This window comes from Nuphar pumila, chromosome 16, assembly GCF_984573655.1.
Source record: "Nuphar pumila chromosome 16, dmNupPumi1.hap1.1, whole genome shotgun sequence".
Taxonomy (NCBI): domain Eukaryota; kingdom Viridiplantae; phylum Streptophyta; class Magnoliopsida; order Nymphaeales; family Nymphaeaceae; genus Nuphar; species Nuphar pumila.
In genome coordinates this window covers 70,906,539-70,926,645 of record NC_143264.1, presented here as the reverse complement: position 1 = coordinate 70,926,645, position 20,107 = coordinate 70,906,539, and the positions used below count along the sequence as shown (strand labels likewise).

The window sequence follows — 20,107 nt, the reverse complement described above, 5'->3', positions numbered from 1 at the left end:
CACCTTTGAAGTCCTTTGTCTTGGTAGTACTCACAACTGATCCAATATGATTAGATATTTGATCCGAATCTGAGATGTTAAGTTTAGATTTGGATCCTTTAAGTAAAATACGAATCTGCATTCAGATCGGATTCAGATATGTTCAACTGGATTGCTTTCAGATTCAGGTTGGATTCTGAATGGTATTTTAAGATAGATCTGAAATTGATCAGAAACAAAATCTGACATTATTGACATTTTTACATGTAAATAACTTGTTTTCATTTTATTCTTTTCAGATCCAGTATTACCAGTTCCGCATGCAGGGGTGTAACAGGCTCGGACCTGATTATGAAACTGGTCTGAAAGTAAGACCCAAACCCAACTCAATCTAATTCGGGTTTGGGTTTAGGTTCGGGTACAACTAAAAACTGTGGACCCATATGGGTTAACCGGTTGGGGTATACATCAGGTCGGGTCTTTAGTAGACCCGTTTTGATTCTGGTTGGGTTCTACCGTTCTGGTCTGGGTATGGCTGAAAAAAGTAGACCCATATAGGTTAACGGTTCAGGTTTTAGCTCGGGTCTTAATATGATCAGTGTTCTAGACCTAATTACCCTCCAATAAAAATACGTAAATTAATATAATCAATTGGCTATTAAGAAATTTATATGCTAACAAAATAGAAGCTCAATAATTATTTTAAATCATGTCAAAATCTGAATATAAAAAGAATATATCCACGCCAACCAGACATTTTAAGTTGAAACAAAAAAAAAACAATGATATATCATACTCAAAATGTATTAAATTCAATGAGTTCTCCGGTATCATTTTGGGATTTATTTCAATCCTACAATTTTCAAGACAATAGAGCAATAAAAAGTATATGCAAAAATAATATTAATTCTAATTGTAACATCTTTAAATATTTAATTTAATATTTATCACTAAAAACTTTCTTATGGATCGGGTACAAAGCGGGTTCAAGAATGGATTTGTATGGGTTCAGTTTGTTTCAACTAGAATACTATCTGAAAATTTTATCAGGTTGTACAATGAGCCATTGAATTTTTAACGTTTCAACTTTTAAGGAAAACTATTTCATCCAATGCATGTTTTCTATATCCATGGGAAAACATTTGCCTACACTCTATAGAGTACCGTGCTCTCTAGCTGAAACTCATAGATGTAAGCTTGAATGATCATTTTGGCCCCATAGATGTGTTCAAGATGGCCCCGAATAAGAATTTGTAATTTGAGCATGTTACTTGGATGTAACATGGTAGAAGGCATTATCTGCAGTCAACATAATTAATATTTTAGACTTGAAAATGTTATCCAATACCAGTACTAATTGGAGAAATATTAGCAGAAGGCAGGGAATCTTTTCTCTATAATTCACAGATCAAGCTATAGACATTAGTGCCCTTTGAGCGATGAACTCAACATTAGCTGTCAGAGACCATGTACAAGAACCATCAAACGCTAAGAATTAAATGAAAGCAATAAATTTGGTGGATACACAGACATCCATGCACTTAGACACATGCGCAGACACATGCAAATATACGATACCGTATATTAATCTGTAAATGATACCGTATATTAATCTGTAAATGGACAAGAAAATACTTTAGAAAATCCACATTAAAAACATGATCTGACAAAAAAAGACTGATGACTATATGAACAAAATCCATAGTCTGGGATCTCAACCCCTTGACATCCTGTTGCAACTCATACATGGAATCAGTATTACCATCACAGCAACCATCGCATAGCAAACTGGTCTTGGGCCACAAAAAGAGGATCCTTATTTTCACATATCAACCTTTATGGAGTCCAGTTGTTACTGGTTTACATTCACTGCTAACGCCAATATCACAATCAGATTCAATAACTAGGCCATGTATTGTCCAATGAGGCAGTTACCAAATTGGAATATTATATATGTGGTTCTTTGTTCTGATCATGCAGAATTTGCCATAATCCAATGCTTACTTTTGTAAAAGCACTCAATGCATGCCCAACGTCTTGCATGCATCACTGCCCCCAACTTTGATCCAGCTAACATTCACTCATCAAGCTTCATTTTACGTGAACATTGGATAGCAGCATTTTTACTCATCAAACTGAGCCTGATGACTATCGCATCCTTTTTAACCTGAGATAAGTAACAAATCCACATACAATATATCTATATGTCAACAATGACCATTACAAGGAACAGGCATATTTCAGGCACAATAATAAACCTTTTACAAATCACCCATCAAAAATAGCAAAAACATAAAAGTCCAATATGAATAATTATGTATAAACTACTAGACCATATGTCCACAACTGTTGCACACAAAAAAACCTTTTGCCGCTGCTTTGATTGGAGGCGTATGTTTCCAAGATACTATATTATGAACCATTTGTGGTCAAATATATTATATCTTTCATTCATGCATACCACTTCCTCAGTTTTTGAACAATTAAAAGTATTCTCTATTGGGTGATTGATCATCGAATTATCTCAAAATAGAAGTAACTGACAAATTAGGCAATTCAATTGAGACTCTTAAATTATATTGCTTATGGAAGAGAAAACAAAGAAAAAAAAGAGAGGAGAGTGATATTAGGTCTCTCATTAGGGCATCATTATACTTTCTGTGGAACTGAGAAATAATACATAATGGAAACATAACTGACATGACTAATTTACTCTGAAGAACACTAACTTCAATAATAATTTAAGCATAAAGAAGGATATACACAACAAAGATCTCCTCCTCTTTCAACATAGAGGTTGTTACCAAACTTTTTGTTTGACACAAGCATCATCTTAGAAACTATTGAAAGGCCAGAGTCATAGAGAATTTATAACAAGAAAGTACCTCAAATATCAGATTATATAAGTACTCCAAAAAGAAGATGGCCATCTTTTCCCAGGACAGCAAATGATAGAAGCAATTAACATGATTTCTCCACCACACAACCGTTCAGTTTATCATGACCAACTAAAAGCCAATAAAGAATGTTAAATTTGGTGTTAGTTATAGAAAATCTTATGTGTGATGCATCTTTTCCACTCACTTCATATTTCACCAATATAATTTACAAGTTTTAACTGCACTCCACTGGCATGATATCTCAAGCAAGCATTTAAATGTATTATACAGTACATGTGTCATTAAAATGTCAATGATTTCTGTCATGGAGCAACTACTGGATTATTTCAGGTAGTACCTGGAAGGGATTGAGACCGTTCAATTATCTGCAGCAAGACTCCTACAGAAGTTCGTAGAACAACTACAAGGAACAAGCATTTCATGAACAAGCAGGCTGAAAGATGTCCAAAATGGAATATTTAGCAGTACTTGCAGTAGAAGGTTTTCCTAGCTGATACAGTCAATAGTCAAGCAACACAAAAAGCATTACTTACCAAATAATTGGAGTTTCCATGTTAAGCTGAAGGAAGAATGTCCAAAGCAACTTCCTTAAGAGTAGGCATTGATTCCTGCTGATGTAAAGAGATGTACTTACCATTTACTTTCCTCAGAACCTTCCATGGCCCAGGATAAGATCTGCAAAGCATCAAAACAAATGTGCATATTCTTCCTGTACAAATCCAAAAGAGAAGTTTGTCTTGAACATAATTAAGCTGAAATGAAGCACAAGAACTGATATGTGATACATGCTTCATCAGTTTACATAAGTTACAACACAAGTATTCTTCTCAAAATATGAAACTGAACAGAAACGAACACAACCAATATAAGAAAGACACATTGACCTAACTAGGGATCCATCTGGATCTGGATCCAGTACCCAACTCTTAACAGACATGGCTGTGAAAGCCTCGAGTTCAAAAGGGTGTGAGATATTAGCCTGTTTTCCAATTTCACATATTTACCCCAGATAAAGATTATACTTGCTCATTTATTTATGAGTAGATAATTCTTTTCTTCTTTTATCAGTTGTTCTATGAATAGTCTTTGTATTCATGTTTTTCACAATCATTCAGAAGAGTTTTACTCTTTTTTCATACTGCTTTATTCTTCACAATACAAACAACCAATTCAAGGGCTGAGGCAACTCAGCCACCAGTGCTCGTGAAAGTCTGAACTCATAAGACTCAGGCTAAGGCACCAAACTGAGGACTTCACTAAATTACAACAAAACCATTTCAGAGCAGGCCAATGTTGAACCAGCAATATGCATTTCAATTTTTTTGCAAGACTGGAACATATTAGCCACATCAAATGATACAAATAAACTATATCAAAGTACCCGATATAACAATTACTTTTAAGGAATCCGTCTTAGAAATACTGATACTATATTAGTGCAAATTGCAAAATATTCATCAAGACAGCCAACTAAATAATCAGTTTACTAGGCACTTCTTTCCCAAGTCTGTCTTCAGTCATAGAGACACACACAAACAATCTATCCAGGAGACTGCCACATTCATTAAAGCAGCCAACACAAGAGTAATCCATTCTGAATCCCCAGAACTAAACACTCAGTTTACTAAGCACTTCTTTCCCAAGTCTGTATTCAGTCATATAGACTAACACACAATCTTTCCAGGAGAGTGCCACAACCATTAGCAATAAGAAAAAGCAAAACAGCCAACACAAGAGCAATCCATTCTGAATCCCCACCTAGCACACTTATTTTATAATAAAAACTTATGCATATGAAAGAGGGGAGATTTAATGACATTACAACCTGAAAGAAATTTATATCAGAAAGTACCTGAAGAGGGTTCCTCCTCTTTGGCCTTTAAAATTATGAATATAATAAACAGCCTCCACCTTGGGAAGGAATGTCTTGGAAAGTCTCGCCAGCTTTGGATAGAAGAAAGGTGGATAGTCTTGATTTAAAACAGATAAGGCATAGTACAGGTTTCACTTTCATATCAGGCCCATGATGTGCTTAATTATGAGACCAAAAGTATAAGGTGATATAAGTTTTCAGCACTATGATTGGCCTCAGTGACAGAAAAGTACCACGTGTGAGTTACACAGAAAGGAACTGACAAGAATGCATGAATTTTATGTGTGAACGTGACAATTAGGTAAGTGATAGGAAACGTTAATTTACCCAAAGAGCAAGAGCCTACCACTAGATAAAAAAAAATTGTATAGACTTGGGATTCAACGCCTGCAACAGGGAGAATATATTTTGCCCCATTAAAAACTTCATTTGTTCCTCGCATCTGGAGGTGCTATGGGCTTTCAACATATTTATGACCTTTCAGCAACATATTTTCAAAAATAAAACTAACTACATGGAAAAGTTTTTATCCAATAAAAGGATTTGAAAAAGGCAATTTTTCTTGTCAGTTCCCATGTGCTAAGAACACGAGTTCATTCTTCAACTCATGATTTATTACCCAATGAAAGCAGTTGGAAACCAAATAAAGGGAACTGCACCAACTAATGAAGCATGTACTTAAAATCATGTAGCTATAAGCAATCAAAAGGTTATCATGGACAAAAAGGATACAACCACTCCTAATGCGGTCAAGTTCTCCATTGAAAATAATCAGCTTACGCTCAGTATTCTTGACTGCCTCCTTATAGAGCTCTTCAACAACAAGCATTTCTAAGGTGCAAGAAGCTCCACATCAGACAGATTTCCTTTAGAACTGAGAACTAATGAAAAACAAAAAATTACCATTGACATTAAAATATGGATATGCAACCAAAAATATATCATCTTCTGGCTTCACACGATCCACCATTTTGATCTTTGAGCTAAATCCAAAGTCTTCAAGCAGTGATGGCTTTGTAAGATAGTCTAATTTGAATGATGAACCTTGAAAAACAAATTTTCTTGCAAACACAACTTCATTGGCTTCTGGGAAAAACTGTTCATTTAATTTTTCTATGTCAGGAATATATGCAGGAGACTCAATCTAAGCAAAAAGCAGAGTGATCTCAACAACTCAATAAGTTTGACTGCAGAACGTTGACAGTTAAAACCTACTCAAAGTGAACAGTTTTTGTCAACTATAAGTACTGATAAAAATAATTAGCAGATTTTTCCACTAGAAGGTGCCTTGATGTTTCTTTCTAACAAGTTTGTAAAGTGCACCGCACTAGTATTGCATAAGCCAAATTTTGTATTATATTTTAATAAACAAGATGAATATCATTGAAGCAAGCAACATTTATGATTCTATTCTTTTGCCACAGAATTTACGTGAACAGTATAGTAACAGTCCATTATATAGGGCATGCCTTTTGTAGAGCAAATGAAAAAAAAAACAGTAATTAACCAATGATAATAGAGAAACATATAACAAAAACTAAGTATCAAATATGCAACACCTGAATAATGATGAAGACAGACTCAAACTATGAGATACATGTAAAAGACTATTTGAGAGAAATAGCTAACCAAACTATAAATTGTTATTTTATATGCTTGATGTTAGTCATCTCGTCAATAACATAGTACAACAAATAATTAGTTGTCGCCATTAAAATAGTAGTTCTATTTTAGTATCACATTGTTTTACAACTTCAGGTCCTGTAATTGTGGGTTCTTCTGTTTATAATGGTGGACCACTGGAATCTCCCTCTATTCCTGGCATTGATAATACAACACTATGATAAATTTCACTAACAAGTCAATGGTAGTGCTCCTCTTCATTTTCACAAGGAAGTTCAACAAGTGCTCATGGTGGTGTAGACTCTAATGAAACAAGGTACAATGAAACAATAGTGAAACAAACACAATGCCAACAAAGGGCTTTAATAAACTCACTTAAGGTTGGTCACTAATGGACCAAATACAAAATACAATCTCAAAAGAGATAAAAATATCAAACAGCACAAGAGGCACACAAGCCTATAAGATGGGAAAAAACTCTAGAGAAAACCCTCAAATGCTTCTAAGAGCATTGAGGAATAACGAGTGAGGCTCTATTGGGAGGCAGTCCAGCTCTTTGGACTGCCTTCCAACAGTCATTATTATGATTGTTGGGCAGTCATATTTTGACTCTTGTGCCTAACAGTCATAATATGGCTCTTGGGCAGATTATTTATTACAATGCTAAATTACATTTACTGTACTATATGATAAAAGACAGAAATACCTTTATCGGGTATTTGAATATAATTTTATTTTTAACACTCCTCCTCAAACTTATGGGGAAATCACCAAAAGTTTGCTAAGAAACAAAAATTGAGGCAGTGGAAGAGCTTTGATAAAGAAGTCTGCAATCTGAAATTCGGACTGGACATATGGCAATGTAATAGTCCCCTTCAAATATTCTTCGCGAACATAGTGACAATCCATCTCAATGTGTTTTGTTCGCTCGTGAAATATGTGATTGTTGGCTATATAGATGGCATTTTTATTATCACAACATAGATTTGAAGGTTCTGAAACATCAAAACCCATATCGGAAAGTAGTGCTCTCATCCACACAACTTCAGTGGTTGTGGTAGCCATTGCCTTGTACTCAGCTTCCGTAGAGGATAAAGACACTTTCTGTTATTTTTTGCATTGCCAAGAAATGAGAGAATCACCTAAAAACACACAAAAGCCAGTTGAGTGATGGTTATTGGGATCTCCTCCCCAGTCGGAATCAGTGTAAGAAATAAGACTTAAGGATGAGAAAGAGGATAAGAATAGTCCTTTAGATATAGTTTTCTTGATGTATTGAATTATTCTTAATATTGCACTCATGTGGACGGTTGTGGGTGCATGTTGAAATTGACTTGCAGAATGTACGACATGCGCAATGTTTGGCATTGTAATAGACAAGTACATCAACGATCCAATAAGTTGTCGATAAGGAGTTGGATCATCTAATAATACTCCATCTTCAGCTCGCATTTTCGCATTTATTACTTTAGGAGTATCAGCATATTTTGTGTCAGTGATTCCTGAACGCTCAACAATATCAGCTGCAAACTTGATTTGAGATAAAATGTATCTTATTGGTAAGTAGGCTACTCCAATTCCTAAAAAGTATCTCAAAAAACCAAAATCAGTCATATCAAAGGATTTTTTAAGCTAAATTTTAATATCTTCAATTTCCTTTTGATAATTCCCTGTGATGATCGTATCATCAACATACAAAAGAAGAATGATCAATGAGGTACCTGTAGATCTCACAAAAAGAGCAGTGTCAGTGTAACAAGATTTGAATCCAAGTTTTAATATCGTACCACTGAACTGATCATACCATGCTTTAGGGGTTTGTTTAAGCTCGTATAGGGCTTTTTGAAGATGAAAGACCATGCATTTTTTAATAGACAAACCAGGGGGAGGATCCATGTATACTTCTTCATTTAAGTTTTCATTTAAGAATGTATTTTTAACATCTAACTGATATAGCGGTCATTTTTGAATGGATGTTATAGCAACTAGAGTTCTAACTGTAGTCATACGAGCTACTGGGGCAAAGGTCTCTTCATAATCTATACCATATTCTTGAGAATATCCTTTTGCAACAAGTATTGCTTTATATCTCTCAAGAGACCCGTCACTTTTTGTTTTAATTTTAAACACTCATCTACACCCTATTGTCTTCTTTCCGATAGAAAGAGGTTGAATTGCCCAAGTGTGAGCCTTCTGTAATGCATCTAATTAAATTTTCATGGCTTCAACCCATTCGTTTATATTTTTTGTCTCGTTATAGTTGGATGGTTAATGATAGAAATGAATGGCTAGAAGACATGCCCTGTAGTTTGGTAAGAAGGATTCGTATGAGACAAACCTACTTGGAAGCCTATGTGTTCGTTCTGACCTTCTAACAGTAGTTTCTTCAGTACTTGTTAGTCGATTATATCTGTCAAGGGCACATGGATGCTCCCCAGTATTTCGTCTAGAGTATTGAAGAAGATCTTGAGATGGTTCGCTACTTGAGTCATTAATAGACTCGAAGGTTTCAATATCATTACTAATACCTTTATTGGGTAACAAATCAAATAAGAAAGCATACTCGGATTGTAACGCCCCAAAATCGTGGACTTAAAACCTTTTATGAAAAAAGGTTGAAAGTTTTGAAATCAATCATTTATCAGAGTTTGAAATAGAAGTTCAGCGGAAGATTAGGTTTAAAATAGCAAATCCCTAGACTTTGGGTGCATTACAACATAAATGCAATCTTCCCCTTATAAACTGATTTGCAATTCGAATATACAGTCTTTTTGAAATGAAAAGAAGAACCACGTTTTGATAATACGGTTTTAGAAATCCAGAGTTCTAATTAGAAGAGATGCTTTCAAAGAACCGTTATACCACATCTATCAAAAGTGTCCCCAGGAGCGCAACGTCAGAAAAGTGGCCTTGCCTTGAACGCATCACGTCATCGTGCCATCGCAAGTTGTAACCTGTTCACCACCTGCCCATGAAATGGGTCAGTCTCACAACAGACTAGTAGGGGTGCAAAAGACAAGAAAGAACAAAGGTTGCAATAAGCAAGATAATCGCTAGTTCAAGCAGGAAAAAACAAGACTAGCAGATCTAACCAAATGTGTTGTGGAGTAAGCAAAACTCTAGTAAAGCAAACAGCTACATACAAGAGCAGTAAGGATCATAGTGCTAAACAAGCAACTATAGCGATCCCACAGATTCTAAAGGAGAAAAGTAACTAACTCTATCCAACAGTCAAGCAAAGTCATTGCATAAGACAAGCAAATTCATAAGCTACTCATGGTAAGCAATCATATGGTAGCAGTTATATTACAATACGTAAGCAACTTATAAAACAAGTGGCTACATCAGTCCTAATTGCAATCACATCAATCATAAAAGATGCAAGCCAACAAATAAGCCTTTAACTAGCATAAGAAGCTAGTTATTACCTAACAAAGATCTGCGCAAGCAGTTTAACCAACTAGGGTAATGCATCGACAGGCGTACATAGCTCAACGAGTAGCGTACCGAATTACCGAGCTAACAAGCAAACAATCAATTCACATCACAACACACATATCTCATGATTATGTGTATAAGTTATATCTTGTCTCATTATGAGTCCGTCGTTGTGGGTACGCACAAGGCAAAACGTAGAAACAGTCGGAATCGATTCGGGGGTTCATTATGTTATATATTTTATTATACCCCGAATGACTGACTGAGTCCGCTCCTAAGGGGACGGTCAGTGACCAAGAGAGTAAATCCCTAAAGGCAAACAAAGGCCCAATGGATGCATCCAACTTCTGCAGAAGTGGCCTGAAGGATTTCCCCTAACCTCCGATGACTGGGGAAGTCGGATCTTTGCCCGAGATTGCCATTAATGATTGTCCATCGGAGTTTTGTATCATCCATCCTCTCTCTTGATGAACCGTCTCGAATGAGCACGACGGGGGGGTTCTTAACCGTCGTCCCATTCTACATGCTCTAGTCTTTCGACCCAATCGAGCATCTTGCCTGTGAAGGCGCATGATTATCATTTATATGAATTACACGCGCCACTGCACGTTCGAGGCAACCACACATCTCTCATCCTACTCACCGCAGTACGCAACGTACCTGTTTAAAAGTACAACCATGATGAAAGGAGTCAACTCATAGTGAGGGTAGAAACATCTCTTAGGATCTCAAACATGTGTCATTGCACGTTCGAGGCAACCGCATACCTCTCATCCTACTCATCGTAGTACGCAACGTACATGTTCAAAAGTACAACCACGATGAGAGGGGCATGGATTCTCTTGCAGGAAATCCCTCAACACTTTTGCTTTACAGAAGTCCACAGTGAACTCATTCAAGTTCCAACTTATCGTCCTTTAGACGATCGCAAGCATTAGCCTATTAGGCGAATATCAACATAACAGGATTTAGCTTAATGTGTCAATACACGTTTAGAGGTTACTATAGACCTCTCGTCCTGCTCCTTGTAGTCCAAACATTCTGTATGTGACTAAGAGTACAACTACAAGAGGAGAAGCATGGATTCCTCATAAGGAATCCAACAACAATACCTTCGCGAAAAAAGGATGGCGCTAACAATCTGGGTTTGACCAAAAGGCCTAGAGACTAGGCCTCGTATCAGAGGTGATGTAACGTCAATCTAGCGATGGCACAAAATACCTTAATAGGATTCTCGCCCTACTTGTGCACAGGCTCCTAAACAAGGTGATCTGAGTCGTATTGGATACGTAAACCAAGTTGCAACACACTTCTCCCAAATGCATCGATTTGAGAGATCCAGCCGCTATATCTGTTTTACAAAGCTATACATCTTTGAAAATAAGTTTGCACCTAAGACCATCATCTTTGGATAACCGAAGTGCATAAGTGTGTGTCAATACTCTTAAGACAAGTAAAACGATATACACTATACACTCGAAGCTGCACTCAGGGAGTGCAAGCTGACAAAGGGCAATCCCGTGCACATACTAATATAATGGTAAAGCGAGGGGCAACACTCGACGGGCGATGTTGCACTGCGAGGATGGAACGCTAGAGCTACACACGAGGTATGAAATCATACTTCGATCATCGAAACACACAAACAGGCAACTACGTAAGCAACTCACGAGGTATGGGATCCTATACTGACTAAGCAAGTGTAAAGAATGACTCACGAGGCATGGGGTTGCACCTTGATTAAATGATAAGCGTAAGCAAGTAAAGAAGCATACGACAGAGATAAGAATACATGCATGAGCAAAGTATATGCACAAAGTGCGGCAACAAGGTAAAGACGAAGACATACCAAAAGTAAGTGTGACAGCCAGCATCACAGCAATAGGAAAGTAAAGTACGAAGAGTAAATCAAGTAGTAAAGTCATGGCGCATAAAGCGCGAGGCAACAAAGGTAAAGGCAGGAAGTAAAGTGCGAGAACGTAAAGGAGGACCAGGATTGCATCCCGGAGTAAAAAGACATAAGGTAAATGCCATGGCGCAAAGCGCGGGGCAGCAGAAAGGTAGAATGCGAAAAAGTAAAGAGGACAAGGATCGTGAAACCGCGTCATTGAGTTAAAAGACAGGAAATGTAAAGACATGAATTAAAAGCCTAGGCACATATAGCGCGGCGGCAACACAAAAGGAAAGTGCAAGAAAAGTAAAAAGGACAAGAATCACAAAACCGCATCCTTGAGTTAAAAGACAGGAAATGTAAGGACATGAATTAAAAGCCTAGGCACATATTGTTAAAACATATGTAATAATACCATAATACCCGATAAGGGTATTATGATCTTTTCACAAAGTACCCAATAAGGGTACTTATTTTATTTCTTTTATTTTACTGTTTTTTATTTTTGTTTTTATTTTTTAAAATGTATTTTTTGGATACCGAAAAGGGGCCCCACAATGGAGTCGTTGGGGCCCCCAACGGTCACATTTGTGACCGTTGGGGGCTCCCAACGACTCTATTGGGAGCCCCTTTGGTCTCCTTTTCTTATAAATAGGGGGAACCCCCCTTGTATGTTGCATTGCTCTCTAGAGCTCCTCTTCAATAATAGTGATATTATTTTTCATGTGTGTAGCCTTTTTATAAGGCCCTTCGTATATCCCTTAGTGCATTTTCTCTCTTGTGCTTGTTGCACTTGTCCGTGTGGGACATAGTGAATGCTTTAGCATTCTTGGTTTCTTCCGCATATTTCATTACATGGTATCAGAGCCATACGATCTTCTAAAGGTAAAATCGTGTCTCTCTCTACTTCCTTTCTTTCTCACATCTTCATTGTGTAGCAATGGAAGTCAAGATCGATCTATCATTCAAACTCAATGGGAAAAATTATATGATGTGGGCATCCGCAATGGAGAATAATCTCAAAGGCAAGAAGCTTTGGGGTTATGTAATGGGAACCGTTCCGGAACCCCAACTTAAGCTCACAAAGATGGAAGGAGATCAAGAGAAAGCACTTGAAGGCGATGCTCGTCTCAAGGCCATTGAAGATTATAATCATCAAATGGAAGATTGGGAGAGCAACCATGCAAAAATCCTAGAATGGTTTATGAATAATGTCGAACTCAAGGTATGTGCAAATATTGCAAAATTCCGCCGAGCAAATGAAGCTTGGTTTTTTATGAAGGGTATGTTTACTCAAAAGGATCTTGCAAGAACTTATTTTTTGCAAGAAAAAGTAAGAACCACAAAACAAGGTGACATGAGCATACAAGATTATTATAGTGCTCTAAATCCTTTGTGGGATGAATTGGCTCTTTTAGAGCCTAAATGGGTGGCTATGGAGGATGTGGTACTAAGACAAAACCAAATGGAACAAGATAGATTGTTTCAATTTTTATTTGGGCTTCGTCCCGAATTTGAACAAGTGAGATCCTCACTTCTCCATAGATCCACGTTTCCTCCCTTAGAAGAGGCTATTGCCGAGATTACTCAAGAAGAGACTAGGCATAGCATGGGTAAAAGCATAGAGGAAGTTCTTGCCGTATCTAAACCCGGCAATCATGTTAAAACATACAAACCACCTCATTTTGGTAAGCAAGGGAGTGGTGGAAGAAAAATGATTATATGTCATCATTGTTATGAGCCGGGACATATTAAACCCGTTTGCCCAAAGCTAAATGGGGCATTCAAGCCAAAGGTGGCTTCCGTTGAAGAATCCACCACCAAAGAAGATACGGCAAGAACGGGGATCTCAAAGATACTCTTGGACAAATCTCCTTGGCTCTCCAACAAATTCTAAAGGTCACTTCTTCCACCTCCGGTGCCGCCATTGCCTCATCATCACCTCCCGGTACGTACTCTTGGATTTTAGATTCCGGAGCCTTTTTTCACATGACTCCTCATGAAAATGCATTAACCAATGTGCACACCAATTCAAAATTATCTTGTGTCTCTACGGCCGATAGAACTTTTCTCAAAATAAATGGTATTGGAACTCTTGATTCTAAAAATATTCAAAATTTTCTTGTTCCAAAAGTTAGAATAGTTCCTAAATTAAATCTTAACCTCTTTTCCGTTTCTCAAATAGCCGACCATGGATGTGAAATATCTTTCTCATCCCAAGGGTGCTTTGTGCAGGATCTTCGGTCCGGAAAGCGGATTGGGCAAGGCCATAGGAAGGGAGACCTTTATTTTATGGATAACTTAACACTTTCAAATACCTCATTTTGTACTTATGTCCAAGACAAAAATATTGAAACTTGGCATAAAAGGCTTGGACATCCAAGTTACTCTAAAATGTATCTTTTTCCTTTTGGAAACAAGTTTTGTAAAGAAAAAGATATCAATTGCAAAGATTACATTTTTGGAAAAATGAAGTCTACTCTTTTTCCTATTAGAACCTTTGTGACAACAAGACCTTTTGAATTGGTGCATTCCGATATATGGGGACCATCTCCGGTTTTATCCAAAGGTGGTTATTCGTATTATGTTACATTTATTGATGATTATATAGATACGTATGGATTTATTTTCTTAATGTTAAATCGGAAGTTTTTAACTTCTTCAAAGAATTTCATGCAAAAGTTCAAAATCAATTTCAAAGTCAAATATCCATTCTTAGATCTGATTCGGGAGGAGAGTACTTATCAAATGATTTTCAATCATATCTAAAACAATATGGCATTTGTCATCAAAAATCTTGCTCAAGAACTCCTCAACAAAACGGTCTAGCGGAGAGAAAACATAGACATATTTTAGAAACCACTAGATCCTTACTCATTTCTAAAAATATTCCTAAAAATTTTTTGGCCAAAGCCGTGTTAACCTCCACCTATTTAATCAATAGGATGCCATCTTTAAAATTAAACAATATCTCTCCTTATGAAAAACTTTTTAATATGACACCCGACTACAATCGTCTTCGTATTTTTGGGTGTAAATGCTTTGTTCGTTTGCATAAAAGAGATAAATTGTCACCTAAAGCAATAGAATGCGTATTTTTAGGATATGGTGAAAATCAAAAGGGCTATAGATGCTTTGACTATAAGAACAATAAATTATTTGTCTCCAAAGATGTGACCTTTTTAGAAGATGAAAATGGATTTGAAATTTTGGAACAACCAAATGAAATTGATTATATGTTTATCAATGATCTTTTAGAAGACTCAAATGATGATCTTTTGAGTCATCCGGAATCTTTAGAAAATATTCATGATAATGGTGTATCACCAACTAATAGTGACAATCTCCAAGTATACACTCGGCGTGAGGAAGCACAACCTATTAGTGCTTTAGAAAAATTCTTGCGGCTTAATGAACCCCTAGAAGAAACCTCTCTTAGGCGTTCTTCTAGAGAGTCCATTCCACCAAATAGGTTTGTCTCATATGAAACTCTCTCACCTAAATATAGAGCTTGTCTAATTGTCTTGCATTCTTACTATGAACCTTCCCACTATAATCAAACAAAAAATATTCCTCATTGGGTTGAAGCAATGAAAGTTGAACTAGATGCTTTAAATAAGGCTAAAACTTGGGAAATAGTTCATCTTCCTCCAAATAAAAAAGCTATAGGATGTCGATGGGTCTACAAAGTCAAAACAAAAAGTGATGGTTCCCTAGAACGTTATAAAACTAGATTAGTTGCTAAGGGATATTCACAAGAATATGGCATCGATTATGAGGAAACTTTTGCCCCCGTGGCTCGCATGACAAGTGTTAGAACTCTAATAGCAGTAGCATCATCTAAGAAATGGCCTATATTTCAATTAGATGTTAAAAATGCCTTTCTTAATGGTCAGTTGAATGAAGAAGTATATATGGACCCTCCGCTGGGAATTAATGTTAACCAAGGTCAAACTCTTCGGTTATTAAAAGCTTTATATGGTCTTAAACAAGCCCCTAAGGCTTGGTATGATAGATTTAGTGCTATCATGTTAAAATTGGGATTTCGTTCATGTTATACTGACATTGCTCTTTTTGTTAAACGTGCAGGTAATAGTATCATCATCCTTCTGCTTTATGTTGATGATATGATCATCACTGGCAATGATGAAAGTGGTATTCTTAATGTTAAAAATATGTTAAAACATAATTTTGATATGTCTGATCTGGGTTTTCTTAGGTACTTTCTTGGTATAGAAGTAGCATACTCTCCTCGAGGGTATATATTGTCACAGATGAAGCTTGCTGCAGACATATGTTCCAAATCTGTGATCTCAGATGACAAAAAGGTGGAGACTCCCGAGGTTATCAATGCTAAACTACGACTGGAGGATGGAGTTCTGCTGGATGATCCTACGCCCTACAGGCAACTCATAGGCTCCCTCACCTATCTGACTATCACCAGGCCGGATATTGCTCATGCTGTGCACTCTGCAAGCCAATTTCAGCATGCTCCTACATCTGTGCATATGAGTGTTGTGCTCCGAATCATTCGATACATCAAAAATACTTTGACTAAAGGGCTATTCCTATCCTCACTCTCATCCTTAGATTTACTGGCTTATACTGATGCTGACTGGGGAGGAAACCCAAATGATCGAATATCAACTACTGGCTTTTGTGTTTTCCTAGGAGATTCGCTAATTGCTTGGAGGTGCAAGAAACAGCAGAAAGTCTCGTTGTCTTCTACTGAAGCAGAATACAGGGCTATGGCAACTACTACAATGGAGCTTGTGTGGCTTCGAAGTCTTCTTCAAGATATGGGAGTCGAAATTACCGGTGCTTCGAAGCTTTGTTGCGACAACAAAAGTGCTATCTACATTGCCAGCAACCACACCTTTCATGAGAGGACTAAACATATTGAAATGGACTGTCATTATGTACGCGATGAATATCTTCGTGGGACAGTTACACTGCCATATGTCACTTCAGAATATCAACTTGCAGATTTCTTTACCAAAGCCCTGCCTGCTCCTCGCTTCTTGTTCCTTCTTGGCAAACTTTCAGTCATTCCCCCGTAAAGTTTGAGGGGGGGTGTTAAAACATATGTAATAATACCATAATACCCGATAGGGGTATTATGGTCTTTTCACAAAGTACCCAATAAGGGTACTTATTTTATTTCTTTTATTTTACTGTTTTTTATTTTTGTTTTTATTTTTTAAAATGTATTTTTTGGATACCGAAAAGGGGCCCCACAATGGAGTCGTTGGGGCCCCCAACGGTCACATTTGTGACCGTTGGGGGCTCCCAACGACTCTATTGGGAGCCCCTTTGGTCTCCTTTTCTTATAAACAGGGGGAACCCCCCTTGTATGTTGCATTGCTCTCTAGAGCTCCTCTTCAATAATAGTGATATTATTTTTCATGTGTGTAGCCTTTTTATAAGGCCCTTCGTATATCCCTTAGTGGATTTTCTCTCTTGTGCTTGTTGCACTTGTCCGTGTGGGACATAGTGAATGTTTTAGCATTCTTGGTTTCTTCCGCATATTTCATTACACATATAGCGCGGCAGCAACAGAAAGGAAAGTGCAAGAAAAGTAAAGAGGACAAGGATCGTGAAACCGCGTCCTTGAAGGTAAAGACATACGTATATATATTATATGTATACATATATCATCCTCTTTTAGTTATCTTTCCTTATTTTAGCATTTATTCGTTCATTGTCCTTTTACGCAAAAATCCCCTACCTTGAGAGGTTGCGGGTCCTCGTACGCCAGCGGCATAGGTAAGCGCAAGCTCGAGCCACGAAGGTGAGCTGGATCCACCGTTCAACCTGCGATTCTTAGAACATTAGTATATGTCGTATTATAAACAAAAAGCGGGTCTGGTAAGACCTGCAGTGGTACCGGACCCCAAACACGAGAGCAGGCAGGGAGCTCAGCTCCCTGCAGAGGAGGGACAAAGACAACAAGGTCTCCTAACTGCAGGAGGCAGATGCAGGAACTCTGCATCCTGTAGACAAGGGTGCCAGAGGCAAGGGCCTCAACCCTGCTTGGCAACGGCAACAGAGCTAGGGAGCAAGAGCTCCCTGTCTGCCAGAACAGAAAAAGGCAGGAGAGGGAGCAGAGGCTCCCTGCCACACCTGCCATAACAAGACAGAGGGGAACACCCCCTGTCGGAACGCAAATCAGGACAAGGGCGCATCCCCCTGCAGGAAACGAGACAAGCAGGGGCTCTGCCCCTACCGGTCAGCAAGAACAAGGTAGGGGCCTCGCCCCCTGCCAAAAAACAAAGCAAAGGCAGGGGGCTCTCCCCCTGCCGAGAAACAAAAGAATGCAGGGGGCGAAGCCCCTTGCTGGAGAACAAGTGAGGTGCAGGGGGCAAGCCCCTGCTCGAAAACAGGAAAGCAGGGGGGCTTCGCCCCCTGCTGGGAAACCAAAGGAGGCAGGGGGACCTCGCCCCCTGCCGACAAAGCACAAGAGGCAGGGGACCTCGCCCCCTGCCGACAAAGCACAAGAGGCAGGGGGCCTCGCCCCCTGCCGGCAAAGCACAGGAGGCAGGGGGACAAAAACCCCTGCCGAGAAGGAACAAGAGAGCAGGGGGGAGCCTCGCCCCCTGCCGGGCAACAAAAGAAGGCAGAGGGGTGAAGCCCCCTGCCAAGAAGCAAAACAAAGGTAGGGGGACCTCGCCCCCTACCGAGAAACACAAGGCAGGGGAGCGAAGCCCCCTACCGGACACAGGATGGGGGTAGGGGGCAGAGCCCCCTACCAAAGGACCATAGGAGGCACAGGGGCAAGATCCCCAGCCGAAAAACCACAAAGCGACAGGGGGTGGAGCCCCCTCTCGACGAGAGGCGACGACAGGGGGCTCAGCCCCCCTGTCGACCGACTGCAAAAAGGCAGGGGGGGTAACCCCCTGCCGACAAGAGGTGACGACAGGGGGCCTAGCCCCCTGTCGACCAACCCCTCACAAAGGAAAAGAAGAAGGGAAGAGGGTTTATACCTCAAGAGACCGCAGCAACCGGGGGAGTGTCGACGGTGGCTGGAAGGAACGGGAGACCGCCGATCGAAGGGTCGGGGTAACAGGGGCCGTCGAGGTGCCTGCCAGACATAAGGAGGAGGCCGAAAGGGGTTGGTCGTCGACAACTCCGATCACCGCCGGCAACACGGGAGAGACAGGGAGACAAAAGGGGGAAGGTCCCTGACGGTGGCGATTGCAGGGAGATGTTAAAATATATCATGTGTATGGATCTGGATCCAGATCCATACGCGTGGCATATTAAATGAAACACACGTGCTAAATTCATCTTCATTACTGGCATCCTTGTAATATCTCTGATATTACAAGGCTCGTTGTATACTCCTTGTATTTTATAAATGTTAGGGTTTGGAGGTCGAGCATGTTGTGTGTGCCGCCCCAGCCGATTCTGCATCTCTCTCTCTCTCTCTCTCTCTCTCTCTCTCTCTCTCTCTCTCTCTCTCTCTCTCTCTCTCTCTACTTTCCTGTGCAGGCTCTTGCAGGCTGAACCACACATACGAGATTGAAATCTCATATGGTATCAGAGCTTTCCCTGGTTGCGGAATACTATTAGGATTGTGTTCAGCGAGATCACAGGTTTTGGCTTGTCTTCCTCTCCCAATCTTTTCCCTTTTTCATTTTCCCCTTTTCCCCTTTTCATTCTCCTCTCTGACTGCAGCCATAAATGACTGATTGTAGCCTGTTTGATTCAATTTTTGGTTGTAGTCACCATTTTTTTTCTATTCTGCTAGTTCTTGATTTCCAGAAATTTTAACGTGATCACAATCTCTTTAACGTCTGCTACTCATTTCTTTTTCCCTTCGTCTGATACTCATTCTTTTAATTTCCAAAAATTTCACTCTTTAACGTGATAACAATCTCTTTGATTTCCACTCTTTAACGTCTTTGATTCCAGAATTTTTTTTTATTCATTCTTTGATTTCCAGAACTTTTAACGTCTGTGAGTTTCATTCATTCCTTGATTCCAGAAATTCTTTGATTCCAGAAATTTTTCTTTATTGCTATTTTAGTGTCCCCTGTGCAACGCCTACAGGCAGATTGTAATTGTTTACAATCTCGATTCAAACCTGTTTGTTTCTTTCCATTCGTTTTGTTTGCTTATTCATTGTCCCATTGATATGGATTACTCATTGTCATCCGGTCCCTCTGCAAATTTCTTGAGTCAGCTCGTTACAGAAAAACTTACTCATTCTAATTTTTTGACTTGGAAGAGGCAAATCCTTCCTTTTATACGTAGTCAGGATCTCGATGAACATCTGGATGGTTTAATTCCTATACCACCACGCCTTCTCATGCAGGAAACCAAAGATGAGAAGGGTGACACAATTACCATTTCTATTAAGAATCCAGAGTATACAGCTTGGAGGAAGCGGGATCAGTCTTT

The 20,107-nt window shown here is 38.9% G+C and overlaps 1 protein-coding gene across 5 annotated transcripts in view; it reads right to left on the bottom strand.

Annotated features, from left to right (window-relative positions):
* Positions 1-1,569: 1,569 nt before the first annotated feature.
* The window catches only part of LOC149813490 (protein LPA3-like), a 43,804-nt gene continuing 25,266 nt past the window's right edge, over positions 1,570-20,107 (bottom strand). For 2 of the 5 annotated variants that reach the window (XM_089990805.1, XM_089990809.1), the window contains 6 exons: positions 5,656-5,848; positions 5,485-5,583; positions 4,732-4,849; positions 3,413-3,554; positions 3,217-3,279; positions 1,570-2,146 (listed from right to left, as the gene is read on the bottom strand). In XM_089990805.1, the coding sequence (XP_089846931.1) occupies positions 3,434-3,554; positions 4,732-4,849; positions 5,485-5,583; positions 5,656-5,848 (531 nt within the window). In that variant the 3' untranslated portion in view covers positions 1,570-2,146; positions 3,217-3,279; positions 3,413-3,433. Of the gene's footprint in view, positions 2,147-2,864; positions 2,988-3,216; positions 3,280-3,412; positions 3,589-4,731; positions 4,850-5,484; positions 5,584-5,655; positions 5,849-20,107 lie in introns of all 5 variants that reach the window. The other 3 variants (XM_089990808.1, XM_089990806.1, XM_089990807.1) reach the window with 3 other exon arrangements.